The sequence below is a fragment of the Vicugna pacos genome, chromosome 12 (genome assembly GCF_048564905.1).
Source record: "Vicugna pacos chromosome 12, VicPac4, whole genome shotgun sequence".
NCBI lineage: Eukaryota > Metazoa > Chordata > Mammalia > Artiodactyla > Camelidae > Vicugna > Vicugna pacos.
The window spans coordinates 45,451,924-45,473,759 of NC_132998.1; the positions used below are offsets into that span (position 1 = coordinate 45,451,924).

The 21,836-nt window shown below is 38.0% G+C and overlaps 1 protein-coding gene across 1 annotated transcript in view; it reads right to left on the reverse strand.

The window, feature by feature from the left end:
* ACSS3 (acyl-CoA synthetase short chain family member 3) overlaps window positions 1–21,836 on the reverse strand; it is a 134,764-nt gene that overhangs the window by 98,244 nt on the left and 14,684 nt on the right. Inside the window, exon 2 of the mRNA XM_072973331.1 lies at window positions 4,866–5,010. Within this exon, the coding sequence (XP_072829432.1) occupies window positions 4,866–5,010 (145 nt within the window). The remainder of the gene's footprint in view (window positions 1–4,865; window positions 5,011–21,836) is intronic.

A 21,836-nucleotide genomic window follows, 5' to 3' on the forward strand; every position in this document is an offset into this window, starting at 1 on the left:
CAGACTGTAACACAACTGAAGTACTTATTGCTTATTTAGGAAGTTTAAGGAAAGAAAACTAATCATATGCACAGTTGTACATTTTCTCCTCAACAAGGCAAACTCTGGTGGGGCTGAATGTCTGCATGTTCTGATTTTTGTGTTTTAGGGTTTTGCCTCAGGAAATATTGATGATGTGACAGACAAAAAAATATCAGATTATCCTACCCTGACATGTTTCTGAGAAGATGGACTTCACATTTTGAAAAGAGCTCCCTAAAGGGCAGGGGTTGGAGAAAGGACTTCTCATGGGTCATGGCCCCTGATTTCAGAGTAATTTTCTTCTCTAAATTATTCAGTCCTCATAATTACAGTCACTGCCATAATTATATTTCAAAAATTACCTTAATAGAGATAATAGACACTTTCAGTTTGAATTAAATCAGGACAACTTAGTACATAGTAGGTTTTACCAAATTTCCCTGTGTATGTATATATATATATTTATGAAAATTTCTGAAATGCTCTTTAGGGGTTCATATTTTTATTTAGTGAATAGATACATAAAAATTCATAATTGCTTGAATACCTGAAAAAGCAAACTCACCACATACAGAGGTAAATTCAAAATAAAATTAGATATGGAGAAAATAAACTCAAAGTAGGAATTTCTAAAAATGATGAATACTGTATACAATCTATACACACACTTGCAAACATAAACTTACACACACTCCTTTATTTCACTGAGGTTTGGTATAACAACTAACTTGAAAAGAGCTCAGAGAAGAGCACAATAAACACATGTCTCCTGGAATGCAGATCTGAGTTGTAGGTGCGGGAAATTCAAGGAAGAAATATTCATCTTGATCCACTGAGCGAAATATAAATAAACTCAATTTCTTCACAGTTGGTGAGAAGTGAGAAACTACTGGGAAAGAAGATCAAGTCCTACTACTGACACCAAAGATAAGCAGTTCCTGCCATAAAAGCAGCTAGAGTCACTTAGAAATTCTAAATGGTATTTCATTCATTCATTCATCATTCAACAAACGTTTACTACATGCCAGGCACTATCCTGTGACCAAACAAAAATCCCTACCCTCTTGGAACTGACATTGTAGAAAGAAACAACACTAAAGAAGACAGATGAATAAAATACAAAGGATGGGACTGAGTAATAAACGGTTAAATTTTTAAAAGAAAGCAGAAAAGGGAAGCATGAAGTCTGGCTGGGAAGCTCTGTATTTAACGTGGCCAAGGAAGATCTCACTGAGAAAGCAGCAGCATCCGGGTACCAGGAACCCTAAGATGTCTGGAAGAACCACCCCAAGCAGAAGGCAGGCAAGTACAAGGGCTGTAAGGTGGGAGGGGCGTAAGCGGGGAGAGCTGACGGCAAGAGGTGGGGGCGGGGTGCGCAGTGCAGTGGGGCTGGGAAGTAGGTCATGGGAGCCAGACCACACAGAACCACAGCTCACAGGCAGGGGCACTGGCTCTTGTTCTCTTCCTTCCACTGCCCTCAGGATAAAGTACAAATCCATAGTGTGGCACTGAGAGTCCCCGAGTCTGGCTCGCTGGAGCCCAGTCTCCTTCCCCCGCTGCTGCTGCACTTACGCTGAAGCCACCGTGCAGGCCCTGGATTCCCTCCTCCCAGCACCTCTGCATGTGCCATGCCTTCTGTCCCCAGGACCCGCCCTCTCCTCACCGTGTCTCTCCCCACTTTTGGTGCTTTGGGCTAATTTTAGACACTGACTCTCCCAAAAGCCTTCCCATGCCCTATGCTGAGTTAGGTGCCTTCCCATGTGTTTCCACAAAATGTAACACACAATATAACAATACCCCGCAGAACCTCTGTTATGTTTTCATGGTTTTTTAACTCCTTAAAAAGAAACAACGAGCCCATTTACCCGGACCCCTTATTCCTAACAGGGTTTGGGTACAAAACAAGTTTGTGTTGAATGCAACAAGAGATCTTGAACCAGGCCAAATCTCTCTACAAAAAAATCTTAATAGAGGGGTGGTTTAATTATCAGCTTTGCATAAAAAGATGACAGTTTGGGAAAAGTTCTACTTCTGTATCATTCTGTAAAATCACCAGATCCTTCATGCCACTGAAACACTTCAGCCTAAAATTTCTTGGTTCACTAATTAAGCAAGAAATGCTAACTTAAGTTTTACCTAAGAAGAAACTCCCAACAGAAATGAGACAGGGGAGATTAACACAAGTACAAAGGCACTTCTTTTTGTTTGTTCTCAACAGCATTACCCATTAAATCTTTCTTTCTCGGTCCTCTCTACTTAATAAAATAAAAGCCACAGGGAAACAGGAGAGGTAATCAAAGTGGAGCACAATGCCTCCCTCTTTCCTAACAGTCCTTCCTTTAGTACTTCAGAGAAGAAAAGCCTGGGGAATCTGAAGCTGTCAGCAGGTGAGAGAAATGGGCCTTTTAAGTACTTTGATGTCAGGCTAAACTGAAACCAATGAACCAGCACAAACCTCAAAAGGGTCTGAGTCTAGATTCAATATTAGAAAATCAAGATGAGTTAGCAGAATGGCTTCTAAGCAAAATAGATGGTGTATTTATCATATGTACATATTGATTAAAAAGAAAACAACAGAAAATGAGAACAGCAACAACCATTATTTAACTGTTCCTATTTTATGTTTCTAAAGCATTTTCTTTGACTCTGATGCTTGGTTGTAACATCATTAAATTCAATATGGTGATATAGACACCATTTTTATAATGTATCAGTAAGCTTCCTAATCAGTATATCAATCCAGTATCTTAATATTAGCCTGTCTTAATTATTAATAAAGGTGACTGTGGTAATACGCTCAAATCATAGGATTAAGCTTTTAAACATAGACTAAAATTAGTTACCTAAAGTTAAAAATGCAACCTATAATAAAACACAAAGTGTAACAAGTTATCAGGAAATTAATGCTATCTCATAACAAAACATGCCTCAGATGAATAACAAGGTCACTTGGTAACAGTTTCTTTCCTCCTCAGCCCCAGTGTGAGCTCTCTCTCTGTATAATTCATCCTGAAAATACACAGTTCCCACTTACAGAACAATGAAAAGTTCCCAACAGTATACTTGCCACATTGATTTTCCTTTGTTCTGTAGTCTGCTACCCAACATTTGAACTCCCTTCTTGCTGGATTAGAATTCCCCTAGTATGAGTCCTAGGAGGAGTCCATTCCTACCATGAAATCAAAACACAACAAGACATTTCCTCGCCAGTATCTGGTACATTAGGCATGAAACCTGAATCTAGCCAACTAGATGTTCCTACTCTTGTTAATCTAGAAGTCAAGTCAGCAGGTCTAGTTACCAGACAATTTGTGGGTTCTCCTTAACTCTCCACCACTGCCCCTTCTTCCTTGGGGTGTGCCCTTTTTTCTCAGCCTAGTTCTTAAGTCTTCCCTGTTCATAAATTCCTCTTATATTCAAATCAGCTGAAGTTAGAATTTGTTGCTGCCGCCAGGCTGATACCCAGCCTGAGCAAAACCACCTCGTTTTCCTTCTTGAGTGTTTTGTAGCAACTCAGGGTTGGGGCAGTAATTGCTGCGTCTCATTTGCCTCTCTCGAAATCTCTTAGCAGGCTAAAGAGGAATACTGCTGATGCAAAATGGATATAGCTCCAGAGAGTCAGGAGAGTTGACCAAATGCTCTAAAAATTGAATGGAAACCCTAAATGAGCTTTTTTATAAGGCAAAATAAAAGAATTCATTCAAAAAGCCTTCTTACAAAGCAAAGGCTTCTAAACCCTAGCATGCTCTGCTCAACTAGTGGTTCTCAACTAGTGGTGACCTTGCCACCCCAGGGATATTTCAGCAGCATTTGTAGACATTTTTGATCATTACGACTGGAAGAGTAGTGCATATAATGGGTATAATGGGTGGAGATGAGGAATGCTGCTAAATATCCTAAAATGTAAATAACAGTCCCCTGAAATGAAGAATTACCTGGCCTAAAATGTCAACAGCGTCAAGGCTATTGCCCTCTACTATATATACCTCCCCTCAAATCATATAGAAATAAGTGTCCTCACAGAGCTAGAATAATTCTCCCACATCCACAATACCCAAATACTTAAATAATTACTTATGAAATCTCATTTCTACCCTAATATTAAAAGAAAAAAAATCTCAACTCATCTGTCAATGTCATGATTCACCTGAGAACTACCCAGATGGGAAAGAATTAAAAATGAGCAAATAAGGGAAAGAAGTGAGCATGTGCAGAGAGCTTTAAAGGGCCAGGAGTGCCTGAGGGAGTGACAGGACATCTAGGGTCAAAAACAGTTGTGTTCATGGCCAAGAATGTCGGGAAATGAAGCTTGGAAGGATGCTGTGATCAGATTCCAAAGTGTCTTATTCATCACAGGTGTCCAGATTTTGCTTTCTGAATAACAGTAAACTTAAGGAAAAGATTTTTAAGTGGGGTACAGAAATATGTTGTTTCTTTGGACGAAAACCCCAGTGTCACTTTAGGTGACGCTCTGAGAAGAGCAGCCTGGTTATAGGACAGTTAGGAGACTGCTTCAACAGTACAAGAGCCATAAACAGCGGCTGGACAAAGGTGACGGCAATGTGGATGGAAAACAAAGGCTACTGAGAATATAAGCACATTCTTAGAGATTTGTTAACCTCTCCCTGTAAAGTAAGTATCTTCGGGTACTGTAAAATATAAATGGAAGGGATAAAAACACTTTAAATGTATGAACACACCTCTGTTTATTTCCAATGTGCACCAAAAGTATAGTAACATGTCAATGAATCAAGAGAACTAAGGTTATTCAATGAGAACATATGCCATTTAAATAATTTCTGTATGATTTCCAAATAGCATATATAGAAAGTTTATGATATTACCTGCTCCAGGACTTCTTTATAGGTAATAGTGGCTTTAGTATCTGTGACAGGACTGTCATAAATGATAGCAATCTTATCTCCTTTACCATTTTCAATATGACGATCGATGGCATTGTAACAAATGTTAAGCATCCCTTCAACAAACCTGAAAAATAATTGGAAAGTAAACGTTAGCAACTCCTTTCAAAATATATTGTTGCTTAACTAGGTTCTTATTGTTCTACTTTGGCAGAGCTGCCCTTAAAAACAGTGTTGCCCGGAGCATGTTCTACCAGGTAATTATGGCCGTAAACTATTTAAGAAGGTAGAAATGACAACTTAATTTTAATAAATATCTATTTATTTTCATGAGCGCAAGAAGAAAATATACCTTGCACTTCAAGGTGACAATTTTTTTGGATTTTATTACTGAGGATGAAATTAGAGCATACAGCACCAAAGAATCTACTTTACATGGATGGAATGAATTGCACAGAAGTGCAGCACAGACGCATTAAGCCAGGAGGGCAAACGGTAGATGCATGACTGAAGTCTGAGTACCTGCTGTAAAAAGACAAACTCACTGAAAAAAATCACTTCTTTTTTGAAAGATATATATATGTCTTATTTGTCTGTTTCAATTAAATATGATGCCTCCAATTTCACAAGGAATAGATAAGTTTTATTCTGCATGTTTGAAATGCTTCATAATTTGAGTAAAGAATCAACCTGCACATAAAATGTTAATAAAGTTTAAAAACTGTTCAATTCAGTACTCTTTATCTCCTAATTTCTGAATGCATCCCTTTGAAAATAAAAAACATAATGTAGATAGATGGAGATCATCTTTAAGAAAATTATAGCTCATTTTCCTGAAAGAAAAAGTTTTGAATTTGCCACTTTTCTTTAGGAGGAGGGTATTAGATAAAAAATACCATTTGTCTCAATGTCAGACTAGCAAATATTATAACATTTCAAAATAACAGGAAGAAAATATTGAAGCAATAAGAAAAAGTCCTGCTAAACAGCTGAGTATCACCTTCAGGTCTTTACTCAAAGAGCCTTGTGTGAAATGAAGCAGGGAATTAAGAACACCTATAGATACAAATGGAAGCATTAAGAAATAATAGATACAGAAGACAGCAGGAGGAAGGATTAATTAACCAGCATCAAATGACCTTATACACTCCACTAACAGAAAATATGATGACTTCACAGTCCAGCACAGTAAGTAATTAATATAAAAATTCTGAATTGCCAAGTGCGATAGATTCAATGTTTATTCAAAATCACTGTCTTTTCCCCTCACCTCTACTTCTATTAAAAATATTTTGTCTCTTCCTCTTGCCTCCATCTCTATCAGTGGAGAATACTTCCCTTGATATGGGGGTCATCCATGTGACTCGCTTTGGCTAATCAGCAGACGATGCATGCACCTGTTTGAAAGCTCTTAGCGCGATTGGGCTTGCTCTCCTGCACCTCCACTTTCTCCAGGAGAGGAGACCCCAGAAATGACTGCCGCCTCCTCCTCAGCCTGGTGCCCAGACGGATATTTGCAGGTGGGAGCAGAGCCCAAAAGAAGCAAGGAGCCCAACCCAGCCAGAGAGATGTCTTAGAGCAACTGTTTCAGCCATTCCCATCCCAGATCAGCTGATTCCACGACAACCTACAGATTAACCGATTAATAAATATCTCATGATTTGGAGATTTTTATGGTAACTTGAAATGCAGCATAAATGTGGCCATAAGTAACTAATATGCCAAGAAAAATGTAAATCTGACACAACATTTTGGCAGAAATAGGAAAGACATTTCATAGAATTTCCCCACAAAATATTTACTCGCATTTTGTTTTTCGGTTATGATTTTGCTGTTTCTGAAAAGAACACATTTGAGACACATGGAAGACTGACTCATCGGAGCACTTCCTGATGATATCATTACACTCTTTATCTGTAATACCTACTGTGCACTCCTTGTGCTCAATATTTCATTATGCCCCTAACACTTCACCAAAAAAAATCCCTCTTAATTCCAAACATTCATGGAGGACTCACGTTATCATTTGCCTGATTGTTCTCCAACTTCCTACTTGTTCCTTCTAAGTGTCTATTGAAGGAGGTTACATAGAGAATGTGACCCCATGTTGACCAGCGAGCTAGACAGGCAGTAGGAGGCTCCCCACTGCCCCTCCTGTCCTTGGAAAGTGTGTCCCACCTACTGTCCCCACACTAGTAGTTGTTTCAAGGACATAATCTTGAGAAAGCAATGTGTTGTTGAGACCACCTGGACTGAATACCTGACTGAATCCAGTTAAGGCCCCTACTTTTAAGATGCTGGTAGGTGAGTGCGGAGATCTGCTCATCCTGTGGCCAACCAAGACATGCCTCATATGCAAGCTTCCTTGCTTATTAAACCTGCCACCTGCCATTCTGGAGGGGCCCACCTCTCTCTTTGGTCTCTCCTTGCCCTCCATGAATGGGAGCCAGTTTGCAAACCAACAACATCTTTCAGGAAATCTTCCTTTGTCAAATCTTTAATAGACAGTGATTCTTAACATTCTATTTCCATCGCTTAGCTCACTCTGCATATGTTCCCTGGCTGATCTCAACACTTCTGTGATGTCAACCTCCATCTTTAGCTCCAGCTCTGATCTCCTTTCTGAACTCCATACCCTTATAGCCAATAGCCTGTTAAACATCTCTACTTGGAAATAATGTATGTCCAAATTTATAATCATTTTCACCCCACCTCCAACCCACAGCCCCATCCCAACTGCAAACTCGCTCCTCCTCCTGTATTCCATATTTCAAGGGACCACCTTGCACCCAGGGCAAGGTTTAGAAACTCAAAAGTTTGATTCCTTCTTTATCTACATTTATTCAATTAGATGTAATGTCACATCTGTCTCTGTAATTGTTCAGTTCTCGCATTAATAATCTGGATTACAATTACTACTTCCTAATCAATTTCCTTGCCCTAGGCCTTACCCTATCCTCTCAAGTCATATTCCTAAGCTACTAGAATGTCTTTCCTCAAAGTAAGTATTATCACATCAAATGGTGCTCAAACTCATTTAATACCTTTCCATAAAGTGCAGGAAAAAAGCTATGTATCTTTAGATGACATGCAATACCCATTCATCTATTCAGCTTCATTTTCCCTCATCCAGCTTCCCACACTCCAGCTATACTGAATTACAAAATGTGCAATTCCTTAAATTCAGTTAGCTGTTGCTTCTGTGTCTGTCCTTCTCCTTTACCACCACCCTCCCCCAAGTAGTTCCAAAGCCCTGTGCACATGTCACCATCAAACCCAAGTTAGGGTGCCCAATGCACAGTGAAGCCAACAAACCTAAACGTCAGAGTTGGAGCAGAGAAAGGTTTATTGCAAGAGCCATGTAAGGAGAATGGGTGGCTCATGCTCAAAAAGACCCAAACTCCACGACGGGTTTCAGGGAAGAGTTTTTAAGGGGAAGGTGAGGGAGGGGAGCAGCAGGGTGTGTGATCAGCTCATGTACCAGTTAATGGTGAGGTAACAGAGCAGTGTCACAGGAGTCAACACTATCAATCCTCAGGCTCCAGTAGGTCTGGGGACTATGTACTTATGGTTGTCAAGTAGTTAACTTCTTCCATTTGGTTGGGGTTTTAGTATCTAAAACAACTCAGGAATGTCCATTAGATACTGTTATCAATATACTTCAGGGAGGAACTAAAGATTCTGTGACTGCCCTCTAGCTGCACTGTTTAAATTATTACCAACTCTCCTGGTCCAGCTGCTACTTTTGTCACTACATGTTTACATCCTTTCAATCACTAATTCTTGAGCTAGATTTTTATAACTCAGGGAAGGCCTGGGAGACTATAGCTTTTCTACAAACAAGACACAGGCAGAAGACATGGGGAAGGCTCCACAGGATGCTGCTTGATTACAGTATCACTACGATAGTACTTCTCATATTGCATTAATAACTGGTCCACTTATTTAAATGTTTCCTTCATTATACTGCACCCTACCTGAGAGCAGAGACTGTTAGATTTTCCTTGTAGAATGAGGATCAGTTATAGCTCTTGTCATATATCAGGCATTCAATAAATATTTGATAAATGAATGAACAAAAATACTAGTAAATTTTCAACAAGCATTGTATTTAGGATCTAGGTATACTTGCGAGGGTAGTTTTTAACTATTTTATTTTAAAATTGAGGGACTAGAGACTTTAAAAAATAATGCTCGGGACATTTGACTAAGAAATGGAGAAAGCCATACCTGCAACCCAAGTCTGCAGACATCCAGACTGGTGCCCTAGTCCACAATACCATATTCATTCATTCGTTTATAAATAATATATTTTTTCTATCCTCAAGTTAACTGATTCTTTTTTGGTTTTCATTCTGCTGTTGAACACATTTAGTGAGTTTTTATTTTAGTAATTGTATTTTTCAGTTCTAAAATTGCCATTTGGTTTTTCTTTATATCTTTATTTCTTTGCTGAATATTTCTTTATTGAGACTTTAAAAAAATGTTTCAAATGTGTTTAAAGTTGCTTGTTGAAACATTTTTATGATGGCTGCTTTAAAATCCTGATAGCTTCAGTCTCTGTGTCGTCTCAGGGGCATCTATGGAGTGCTTTTCTCATTCAAGGTGAGATTGTCCTGGTTCTTGATATGACAAGTGATTCTCCTTTGTATCCTGGACTTTGTAGGTATTTTATTATGAGATTCTGGAGCTTATTTAATGATTCTATTCAAATCTTCTGTTTTAGCAGCTTTTCTCTGATACTTTGCCAGTGGGACAACTCATTACTGCCAAGTTCAGGAGTAAGTTCCAGCTACCCATTAGGCCTCTGCTGACACTCATGTGGGTGAGGGGTATCTCATTAGTGCTGGGCTAGGGCCAAAGTTCAGGATCTCACTAGGCTTCCATGACACCGCCCCAAATGAGAAGGAGGAACAGCACCTCATTATGACTCCTTACATGAACTCCACTGACACTGCTAGGTGCAAGGGCCTCCTTACCTCTTTATCTTAGCTGGAATGAAAGCTCTGACTCCACCTTCTCTGACACCACAAAGAGGGGTGGCAATGTTTAGGGCAACTTGTTACAGCCTGGCAAGAGTAGAAGTCTAGATTCTCCACCACCAGAATGGAGAATCAAACTCTACCTTAATACTGGTGAGAATGGAATTGGGGCCAAGGAGTTTTCTGTGGTGTTTGACTGGATTAGGGTGCTTACTGTCCAAAAATGTTCTATCCTGGCACCCTGCCCCACCCCCCTTTTTTGAGAGAGGTCCAAAGAGAGGCTTTTGTTGGGACTTCTCTTTTTCCTGTACCCACTGATGTTTCTGAGTTGCCAGCTTCTCCAGGACTCAGTCTAGGATATATAATGCAAAAAAGAAAATCCGGGAGGGTATATAGGTCAAGTGGTAAAGTGCATGCTTAGCATGCAAAAGGTCCTAGGTTCAATCCCCAGCACCTCCTGTAAAAATAAATAAATAAATAGACCTAATTACCCCCCCATGAAATTAAAAAAGAAACATTTAAAAAAAGGATCATAAAAAAGAAAATCCAATGAACTCAGTACCATATTGTTAATGAAAAACTGTCCTCTGAACCCTGATAGCCAAATTGAGACTAGAAGGCAGAGTTTTGGGAGAATTAGAAAAGGACAGCTTTATTGTTTTGCCAGGCAAGGGGCGGGTCACAGCAGGCTAATGCCCTAGAGACTGTGAATCCCTCTGGGGGTTGGTGCCCTGAGGTTTTATAGAAAAACCAGATAGAATAGAAAGGCGACAACAATCAGGATATTTTCCAGGGTACTATATTGTTCTTAATCTTGATGAATCCACCCAGCATCACAGAGAAACTCCAGAAGGTCTGTTCATTCTTCTGAGGCTATCAGCCCATGACCATCTTCCTGGAGCACAGCTTTTGGATTAAAGAATAAGCTATTCTGGGTAAAGAATGTATAGGGAGTGGAGAGGGTAATGGAAAGGTAGGGGGCTGTTTAGTGAAAAAAAAAAAAAAGGGAAGGTTGGGAGCAAGTGAAGCAAAGGTGGGGGTTTGTCAGAGAAAAGAGAAAAACAAGTTGCAAGAATTTTAGGTCAGAATGAATCAGCAAACAGCTTTAGCATCAGGGAAGCCATTTAGTTAGTTTCCTATTCTTTTAATGTCATTTCTCATGTTCCAAAGTTTCTAGCTGATTTGGTTTCTTCTCTCTTCCTTTCAGAGTCTTCTTAAGCTTATTATACATATTATATCCTAGGTTTTGGGCTGTATTTAACAGGATGAATAAGGAAGTGCATTTTACCCATCTTATCCTGAAACTAGAAGTCTCTAAGTAATATTACTTGATCCCTTATTCTAGACCAATATTTCATGTGTATGAATTCCCCTAATCAAAAAATTACCCTGGGAACCTTCATGCACTGTTGATGGGAATGTAAGTTGGTTGCAGCCACTATACAAAACACTATGGAAGTTACTCAAAAAATTAAAAACAGAACTATCATACAATCCAGCAATTCTACTTCTGGGTGTTTACTTGAAGACAATAAAAACACTAATTCAAAAAGATACATGGACCCCTATGTTCACTGCAGCATTATTTACATTAGCCAAGATGTGGAAGCAACCTAAATGTCCATCAATAGGTGAGCAGATAAAGAAGATGCGGGTATATACACAATGGAATATTTCTCAAGCATAAAAAAGGAAATTGTGTCATTTGGGTCAACATGGATGGACTCAGAGTAGATTATACTAAATGAAATAAGTTAGGCAGAGAAAGATAAACACCATATGTTCTCACTTACATATGGAATCTACAAAACAAAACAAATAAACCAACAAAACAGAAACAGACAAACAGATACAGAGAAAAAACTGGTAGTTGCCAGAGGGAACGGGTTGGGGGTTGGGCAAAATAGGTGGAGTGTATTAAGAGATACAAACTTCCAGTTATAAAATAAACAAGTCACAAGGATATAGTATACAGCCTAAGAATCTAATATAGTTAATAATACTGTAGTAATTTAGTATGGTGACAAGGCTACAAGTTACTAGGCTTATCACAGTGATCATTTCATAATGTATTTGACTGTCAGATCACTGAGTTGGACACCTGAAACTAACATAATATTGTGCATCAATTATATTTAAATAAAATTTAAAAAAAAACCCTACTCTAGGTTTGTACTATTGTAAATCCCATTTTGCATATGAGGAGACTCATCTGACAGTAACTTGCTCAAGGCAGCCTATAATATAACCAAGCCAGTAAACATCAAACAACACTACCTCTACAGGCAACACTCAAAGAACTTTAGATGTTTTTTCAATTGTTTGCAAATTTGGGGTGGTTTAATATTTAAATTACTAGCTCCTAGCATTTTCTTTTTAATGCATGCTCTTAAAGAAATTTAAAGAATTTTAAGGGTATCCTTTGGGACAATAAGAAGGAAATTCAGAGGGAAGGGCCTGCAAGCAATGCTAAGCAAGAAGCATTGCAGGAAGTAACTGATTGGCATGGTTCCAGAGGTGGTTACAGGTTATGAATATACCGCTATAAATTGACTGAAATTAAAGACTGAACTACAGGACTTAAAGTCCTGTAGATGGCAGGACTAAGTGACCTGCAAAGGGCCTCCCAGCTCGAAGATTTGATTATTCTACTATGACAAGATTCTTTTTTCATTTTTAATCAAATCATTTCAGTAAAGGTCAATTAAATGCCGTCTATGTGCTGTCTCTTCACTGCCCCTTCTAAATTCACGAACAGGTTTTAAATGGTTTGTCTCCCCAGGTTATTAAAATAACTAATGCTCACTATAGAAAACTGAGAAAATATACTTTGGAGTATTTTCTTTTATTTTTATAATATGTAAATATTTTGCCTTTATATTTTAGGGTACATTATGAGTTTTCTCTAAGGACCTGAAAAATTCTCAAAAAACATGTATAATGATGGCATAATATGCCACTGAAAAGCTATTCAATAATAGCTTCTACAACACTATTAAAGCACAAAGTTATCCTGCATTGTTGCAAATTGCTTTTCACAATATTGTCATCATTTTAAATGATTCTGGGATAATGTTTCTTGCAGAGAAAGATTGGTCACATTGGTTTTTTATTATTACAATTGAGAGCAAGATTCATACAATCAAACATACACACACACCAAATAATTAAATTGCTTTCTGGAAATATTGAATCAATTTATATTACCATCAGCATTACCTGAAAATCCATTTTATCCACACTCCTCTAAACACAGATTACTCTCAATCTTCTTCAATTTTAGAAGTGAAAAATAGTTTTAATTTTGGTTTATTTGATTACTAGTATTAAATACAACATCTGACCAATTTTTAAAAGTTCTTTATGTAAGACATTGAACTTAAATCTGACATGGTTACAAATTATTTTCTCAGTTTATTCACTGATTTTAATTCATGGTATTTCCTGACATAAAGATCTTTTGAATTTGTACATAGTCAAATAAGCTCTTCATTTTCTTTTGTAACTTTTTCCTCTAAGATAATTCATACTACTCTCTTCTGGCTTCAATTTTTTATATTAATGCCTTAAATGTGCCAATAATTTATTCATATATGCATAAAATCTGAATGTAATATCTGTTATATATTATATATTGCAATTATATGATATGTATGTGTATGTATATATATATTACATATTGTATGATATATGTGTGTATATACATATTATGATGTAGCAGTACAATCATGTTCATTTACTTATCAGTAGTCAATTTTCCAAGCGTTATTTTCTGACCAGTCCTCACTGTTCACCTTCATTTGTGATGCTCCATCCTTCCTATATGTATTAGTATTATACATAAAGAAAGACGTACATCAGCATCGTCGTCAGGGCTATATAACTTCTAGCTATAACCACTCGAATTTTCTGCCAGTAGAGTCTTTGAATAGCTCTTTTTAAACTCAGTCGGCTTTTAGTTCTGTTGAAGAAAGGAAATAACTTCATATTCTTTATCCTACCCCATTCCTGTACCAAATTCCTTCTACAGAAAATTACGAGCAACCTGAATGTACCCCATAGGCCACCTGAATAACAGAAAACTATAAAACTGAAACAAAACTGATAGCAATATGGAACCACAGAAAATGGTGCTACCACCAGATCAGAACAGTGGCAGAAGTTTTTAATATATAAAATGGATAGGAGCAGGGCCACTGCTAAAACCAGAAATCATAAAAATCATCCAGTAATCTTTGGTAGATCCAAGGGTACTGATACTGAAAAACTCCGTGACACTTTATATACTGTTAAGTTAAAGAATAGGTGGAAAAGGTGTAGAGAAATTTAAAGAACCATACCACAGAATACTCTATGTTCATGAGGAACCTATAAACCCTAAACAGGAAATACAAAGGCTCACCAAAAAAATGCTCTCAATAAAACTCTGCAATAACTCCCAGATCAGAGACAGGTAGGAATAAAGAATAGACCATGGGTGGATGGATAATTAATTTAGATGGATAATTAAGACATAAGTCTTAAACACACACACACACACACATCATGCAAAAGTTTAACTGCCTATAGTCTGATTTTCTGAAATAAGTAGAATTTCTGCACGGATGACTGTCCTGAAGGTTTAAGACCTACAGAACAGAAGCAAATTCTATGTAACTTCCAGGAGGTCTAGAAACCCTACACACCACTGCCACCTGGAAATCCCCTTTATCCCTCAAACAACTGAGGGAAGACTCCAGCAAACAAAATCTGTGTTCACTGACAAGTGAACAAGGATCCTTGCTTGGATCTTGAAACGTACTCTACTCAGCTACTTGCCGTATCCTGAAACTCAAATGAGCATGTGTGTAAAGATACAATACAATTTTGGTGAGAGTGAAAAGAAACCAGCATTTTCATATAATGTTGACAAGCAAATAAATTAGTTTAGCAATTTAGGAGGAGATATATATATATATATATCTCCAAAATGTACTTTTAACTTAGCTAAAGAAAGTTGCTTATGTATTTATCTCTGTGTTGTATAAAAGGACAAGAAGGAGTCTAGAAAAATGGATCAGAAAATATTAATAGTGGTAAACTCCGGGTGAGAGAAAGTAAGGGGACAGTATGGAGAAGGGATGGTCTATATTCTTATATGATAAACCCTTCCTGTGTTATTTGATTTGTATGAGCATAATTTATATATTGAATGGACAATTTAAATTTATTTAAATAACACTAAATTTTAGCAAGTCTAGATGGCTTGGCTCATGATCTAAATCATCAACTCCATAATCAGTATAACTGGTCAGTATAATGACTACTAGCAAAAAGTATTGTAATTTAATAAAATCATCTTTTTTTAAATATTCTTCTGATACTTCTGGTAAAAAAGAAGCATTTCTTATACTTGGGATACATCTAAACTCACTTTCAAGAAACTAAAATTTGGGCTATAAAAAAATTTGTTCTCCTTTTTATTTTTCTCACCAGAATCAACCTTAAGTAGCTGAATGGTCAATAACAAACAGCTACAGAGAACCATCATATCACATATAGAGATCTGCTATAAATTTGTGGTCATCATTCCTATGATTTTAGTTGTCCTCATTTCGGGCAGTTGTAAGGCTGCACTTTCACACCCACTAGAAATGAGGTGTGGCCATGTGGCTTGATATGACCCATGACATGGAAAGAGAAGTAATGCAAGGAGTCTTTGGCAGCAAATGCAGGCTGACCACTTCTCCCTGCACCAAGGACATTACACGTGGCAACGGCACTTGCAGCTTATGTCCTTGAGTGAGGATAATGACATGGAGTAAATCTCCTGGGTAACCCAAGATAAACTTGAAGCATGAGTGAGATACGCTGGGCTATATTAAAACAGGAAGATTTGAGGGTTGTTTATTTCTGCAGCATAACCTAATTTATCCTGATACAAAATTTCTTAAGATCCGTAGATTTTCACAAATTCAAAGAAACTTTAAAATTGTTGTATTTCATAATTTCAGCGGCAAAAGGATGCGTTCCAGGGCAAACAAAATGGGAGGGATTTCAGCGGCTGTAATTACACAGTCACTACAGTAATGTTAGACTCCTCGCAAAGGAGTCAGTGTCTGAGCTCGCAGAGGTGGGACTGGGGGTCTTCAGAAGGAGCTGTGAAAAGAAGAAAGGTCTTGAAATGCCATCTAGATTTCTTAAACATAATTTTCTATCTCCCTTTGCCTTTTCCACCTCAACCCTTGCTAGCTTACATCTAGCATAAAAACCTGGACTCAGCTCTTAAGAAAAAAAATCTGGCTTGAGCTGTGTTCTTTCTGTTCTTCACTTTAGTCTACTCTGAATCTTCTCTGTCTTTCCTAATATCTAACTCTAGCCTATGCTGTATCTGACCTGGGCTTCCATCATCAAATGAGTTACACTGGAGTGTGTACTTGGCCCCCACGCGGGGCTAGGTCAGTGAATGTGGGTGGATGTCTGAAAGATGTTTAAGAGGTAGAGAGCCTGACAAGCTCCGTGGTCTTGAGGTCTGCATGCCAGGAAAAGTTACTGGCAAACATTCACATAATTCCTCTCTTCCCCTGAATGCCCATCACCACCAACCTGTCCTATGTGGAGAGCTAAATTTTCTTATTTAAGCATGTGTATATTAGGTCAACTTTCAAACATTATAAAAGGAAATAAAACTCTGACACTCAAAAAATGTCTTCCTTCAGAGGTGAAAATTGATAGCATATACTCTGAATCTGATTATCCAGCTATGGAAAGTTAAATTGGTAAAGTCTAAAATGCTTCCTCTCAATCCCACCACCCTCTCCTGTGCCAAGAATTAAATGCATTTAATACACTTTCAATAGTGTGCCCTATGAAACCCTTTCCCAAACTGCCATATTTCAATTTGCATGAAATAGCTGTTGAACATTTCTTCCAGCACCATATTTAGTGTTCACAGTGTTGGAACCCTCCCTGTACTACTTTCAGCTACTGATTTCTGGACTCTGCTCACTTTCATTATTAAATAACTAGAAAGTCCAATTTATAAGTTACCTTTTGGTATGAGCTTACTTCCTCAGATTAGATGATAATTTCCTTCCTTGATGACTTCCTATGTGGGTCTTCATTTCAACACAATTTCAGGGGAAAAAAAGTAAAAACAAACTCCAAACTCTTTTCAAAAGTTAAACAAACCTGAGGCCAAAATACTGAAAACAATTCAAAGATGATAAATACATTTGGTTATCTGTATATTAAAACACTAAATCTACACACTGAAATAGTGATGAACATATAATCTTTAGAGGAAATAATTCACTATTTTATAAGCAGACTATGGCAGATTACAACTCCAATATACTGACTATCAATAATAATTTTAAAACATTTTTCTACTCAACCAATTTAACAATGAAGAATTTGTTGTTGATTAGACCTGAGACTGTGAAGGAAGGGGAAAAAATATAACTGGGTATATGTTCTCCACTCTGAAAGGCAGATTAATTTGCAATAACTGTAATAAGAAGTAAAATGTTGCAAATTTCCCAAGAGAAGTAAAAACTAAGTATGATGAAAGCACAGCAAAAAAGAGATGCATTCCAACTGAGAATATGCAGCAGGGAGCCCGCAGATGTTGAAAGGAATGTAGCGTAAAGGCCTGGGCTTTAAGGTCCAAAGACCAGAGTGCAAACCTCAGACTTGTCATTTACAAGCCACATGACTGCAGACAAATTAACAGGACTAAGTCTTTCTTCCCTCATCTGTGAAAAACAGAAACAAACACAAAAACCAACAACATAGCACTCACTCTGAACCAAAACAATACTATGAGCATTTAATACAAATTTATTTAATTCTCATAACAGCTATGTGTATGCTAATATCCTTCTCATTTGCAGATGAGGTACAGAAGGGTTATGGGGCCTATCTGAGGTCCACACTGGTGCATGCCAAGCAGGGACTGGATGTCACATGGTCAGGCTCCTAGCCACAGCCAGTTCTATGTTGATGGGTTAACGTGGGAGCACACTATACTCTCCATGAGCCTAATTTTATATACACATTTCATTGGCTCCTTTCAATAAGCCTATCAGCCGATTATTACTACTACGCTCATTTACAAATCAGGACCTGGCTCAGACAAATTATGAAAGAACGTTTTGTGGCAATGGGTACAATGAACTGGAGCAGGACGCAAGGAGAGGATGACAGATAAGATTTTTTTGCAATAATGAAGTGTTGTGGTGATAAAGATAGAAAGGAGGGAGAGATCTGAGAAATCCAGAAGAATGAAAAAGAACAATTTCAGAGAAAAGCAGGAAGAGGATGAAAAAAAGTGTCTATTAAAGAAACCAGGGCTCTGGAAGGATCAGCAAGCCAGAGCCACATGCCAAATCTGGCCCACCACCTGTATGTGCAAATAAAGTCACAATGAAACCCAGCCACACTCAGTTGTTTATATATTCTCTATGGTTGCTTTTGCTGGACAACAGTAGATCTGAGTGGCAACAATGGAACCTACCTGGCCTGCAAAGCCAAACATATTTACCATTTTGTCCCTTAAAGGAAAATTCTGCCAATCCTTACTCCAGAGAAGCCCTGTCCAATAGAAATTTCTGTAATGATGGAGAAGTTCTATATCTCTACTGCACAACGGGGTAGCCCCTAGCCACAGGTGACTGGCTAAATTTAAATTCAAACTAATTAAAAGTAAATAAAAGTTTAAATTTAGTTCCTCAATCACACTAGCCACCTTTCAAGGACTCAACAGCCACATTAACTGATGTAAATTAAATCTTATTTAGTTCTAATTAAATTAAACTTAAATTTACATAACCACATGTGGCTATCGGCTACCATATTAGACAACATAGTCCTGGGGAATTTCAAAGAGGTAGAGGTGGTCCCCACACCAAACAAGGTAAGGACTTCAAGTCAATCCACAGAATTAAGAAACAAATAGACATTGATGCTCTTTGGGAGGGTAATTGGGGCAGAGTGAGGAGGCCTGAGGCTACCTTTCAAAGGCTGTGGGAGTGTAAGGGAGAGGAGGACCCGGAGAAGGGACAACATGGCCAGGAAGTCAGGATGTAAAGAGAATGGGGATGCTCTGCCTCTCTCAATTGGTGCAAAGCTTTCAGCTGGCTTTTATTAAAAGAGAAGGGTGAAAAGTGAAAGTAGCTGAGGGGAGAGGGATTAAAAAGGAATGGCATAAAAAAGAATCAACTAACACCATTTGCAGCAACATGGATGGAACTAGAGATTGTCATTCTAAGTAAAGTAAGCCAGAAAGAGAAAGAAAAATACAACATGATACCACTAATATGTGGAATCCAAAAAAAAAAAAAAAGGACACTGTGAACTCAGCTACAAAACAGAAACAGACTTGCAGACATAGTAAACAATCTTAGGGTTACCGGAGAAAGGGGGTGGGAAGCGATAAATTTGAGTTTGAGATCTACAAATGTTAGCCACTATACATAAAAACAGATTTTTAAAAAAGTTTCTTTTGTATACCACAGGGAACTATGTTCAACATCTTGCAATAACCTTTAATGGAAAAAAAAATATGAAAACATACGTGTATGTTTATGCATGACTGAGACATTGTGCTGAACACCAGAAACTGGCACATTGTAACTGACTGTACTTCAATTAAAATAAAAAAAAAATAAATAAGTAAAAAAAATTTTTTTTAAGTAATGGCAATATTGTTTTGTTTTAGTTTTTTTCATGGCATTGGCAAGCGGGACAGTAAAAAAACAACACAAAGTTCAGGTTCTGGTTTGAAAATGCAAGCACATCAGGGCAGCTGAAATACAAGATGTGTGTTTGCAGCGGGAACAGAACAAGAGCCAAGGCAAGAAAGACCAGTGCAAGCCTTATCTTAAAAGCCATGAATGCCTTGATAAGGGGAGGTCATTAAAGAGGAATGCCCTGTTCTGAAAGGGATTTCAGGTCACACTTGAGAGATAAAGGAGGAAATAGAATCAAGTAGGATCTATTGACTAAGGTAGGAAGTCATACTACGTAATGAAAATGTAGGGGAGGTGCAGAAACAAATCAAAGGAGCTAGAAGTAGGAGAAAAACTGGTTTCAAAGAAAATTGAGGTTTTTTATCATCTCTGGGTGTCAAGTTTACACTCTCTTTAAGGCAGACTTGAAATAGGAAAGAAAAATAAGTAATTTTGAAATACGAGAGGGAACAGCATTTTGTCCATCACCAACAATGTGCCAGGTTCTGAGCTTGGTAATTTAAACTGAGTTTGGTAAATCATTTAATCCACGCACTCTCCCCTAAGGATGACAACGATATTCCCATTTTACAGATGAGAAATGAGGCTTAGAGAGGTCAAGTAACTTCCCAGAATCATCAAACTAACATGTGGCAGACTGGAACCCGGTGCTTTCTGAACACAGGGAAAATGTGGTGAAGTCCCAGTTTTCCATGTCTGTGCGCTTATTTAATTCCTGTACCCCCACTAGACACTGTTTCCTGTGGGCAGAGACCACGTGTTAGTCTGGCACACAACGGCACACAGCAAGTGCTCAATAATTATTTTTAAATAAATGCTGCAAGTGTGAACGAATGTGAACTGAAGTAGTACTCTTCTGCCACATTAACACAAATAAGCAAAGGTGTCTCATGAGGTAAATGTTCAGCAAAAACAATGACTCGCTCAAAAGACTACTATTACACACAAACAGAGAAGGCTTTAAGCATTTTTAAGAGGGCATCATATTGCTTTGTTCGCATATTGACATCCCATCTAAATTACAGGTACTTGGCTTTGGGCAGTATCAACTGACTGTTCCAGGAAATCCTCCAAATTAGGTAACTGCTTCTTTGGGGCAGCATAATAACCTCATGCTAATTTAACCACTAGGAGTATTGTTTATGTAAAAGGAGTTGGAAATATAGGACAATATTTCAACACAGAAACCTATAGGACAGTATTTCAACACAGAAACCTAACACAAAGAGAGAGATGTTCTTTAGCCCTACTGATACTTTATACATGAGTACATACACTCAGAACCTGCCTCCCTCCCACCAGCTTTGGCCACAGATTGCCCCATCTCAGCATGAAAGGATGGCCTGGACATCTGCTCCCCTGCCAGACCATCTCAGATTAAAACTGAGTGAAATGCCAATAGTGAAAAATGCAGCCAACAGGAAAAAGAATAAAAAAGAAAGGTTTTCAAGAAATCAATACCTGTTATCTGAACTGGCTCCACTGTCAATGGAGAGAAAAGGCATGAATGAATGATCTTAAAATTCTCTGGCTGTGAGTCACGCCTGACAGTTAAATTCAAAGCAGAAGGTGAGGACACCATTTTATCCTAGTCATTTTATTTTTATTCTAAAGGAAATGCAGGAAAAATAAAGAATTGAAGCAAAAGGAAATAGGATTCAGCTTAATAGAAACAAGAAAAATATAAAATTATAACTCATTAAAATTAAAGGTCAAATAGAAAAGATAAGGTCTCAACATTTAAATTTCAATGCATAAATTTATTAAAATGTAACTATAATCCCCAATAAATATACATTTAAAAGTGTATTCTAAAGGGAAGTAAACTTCATCAGTAAGCCCCTTTTATACAGCTACTTATAGGACACTCAGGAGCAGTGGTCCTTGATCAACCAACTTATTAGTCAGCCATGAGGACCTCATAAACCAAACTTCAATTCAGAGCAGATTCTTAGAAACCCAGACCCACAGACCAGGATGCCCACGAGGACCCCAAGCAGGTAACCCTGAAACCTCAGAAATACCCAGAGGATCAGGAAGAGGCAGAAGAGGAGGCACACTCTCCAATGCCAACAGGGATTTGCTGGAGGGAAGAGAAGATGCCTCTACGCACTGAATCCTGATGGTAGCAATGATGAAGTGGTGAAAGGAACAAAGAGGGAAATGGGAAAGGGAGAAAGGAGAAGAGAGAGCAGTCCCAGCACCACCCAGAGCAGAAGAAAGCCAATTTGTGCACATGG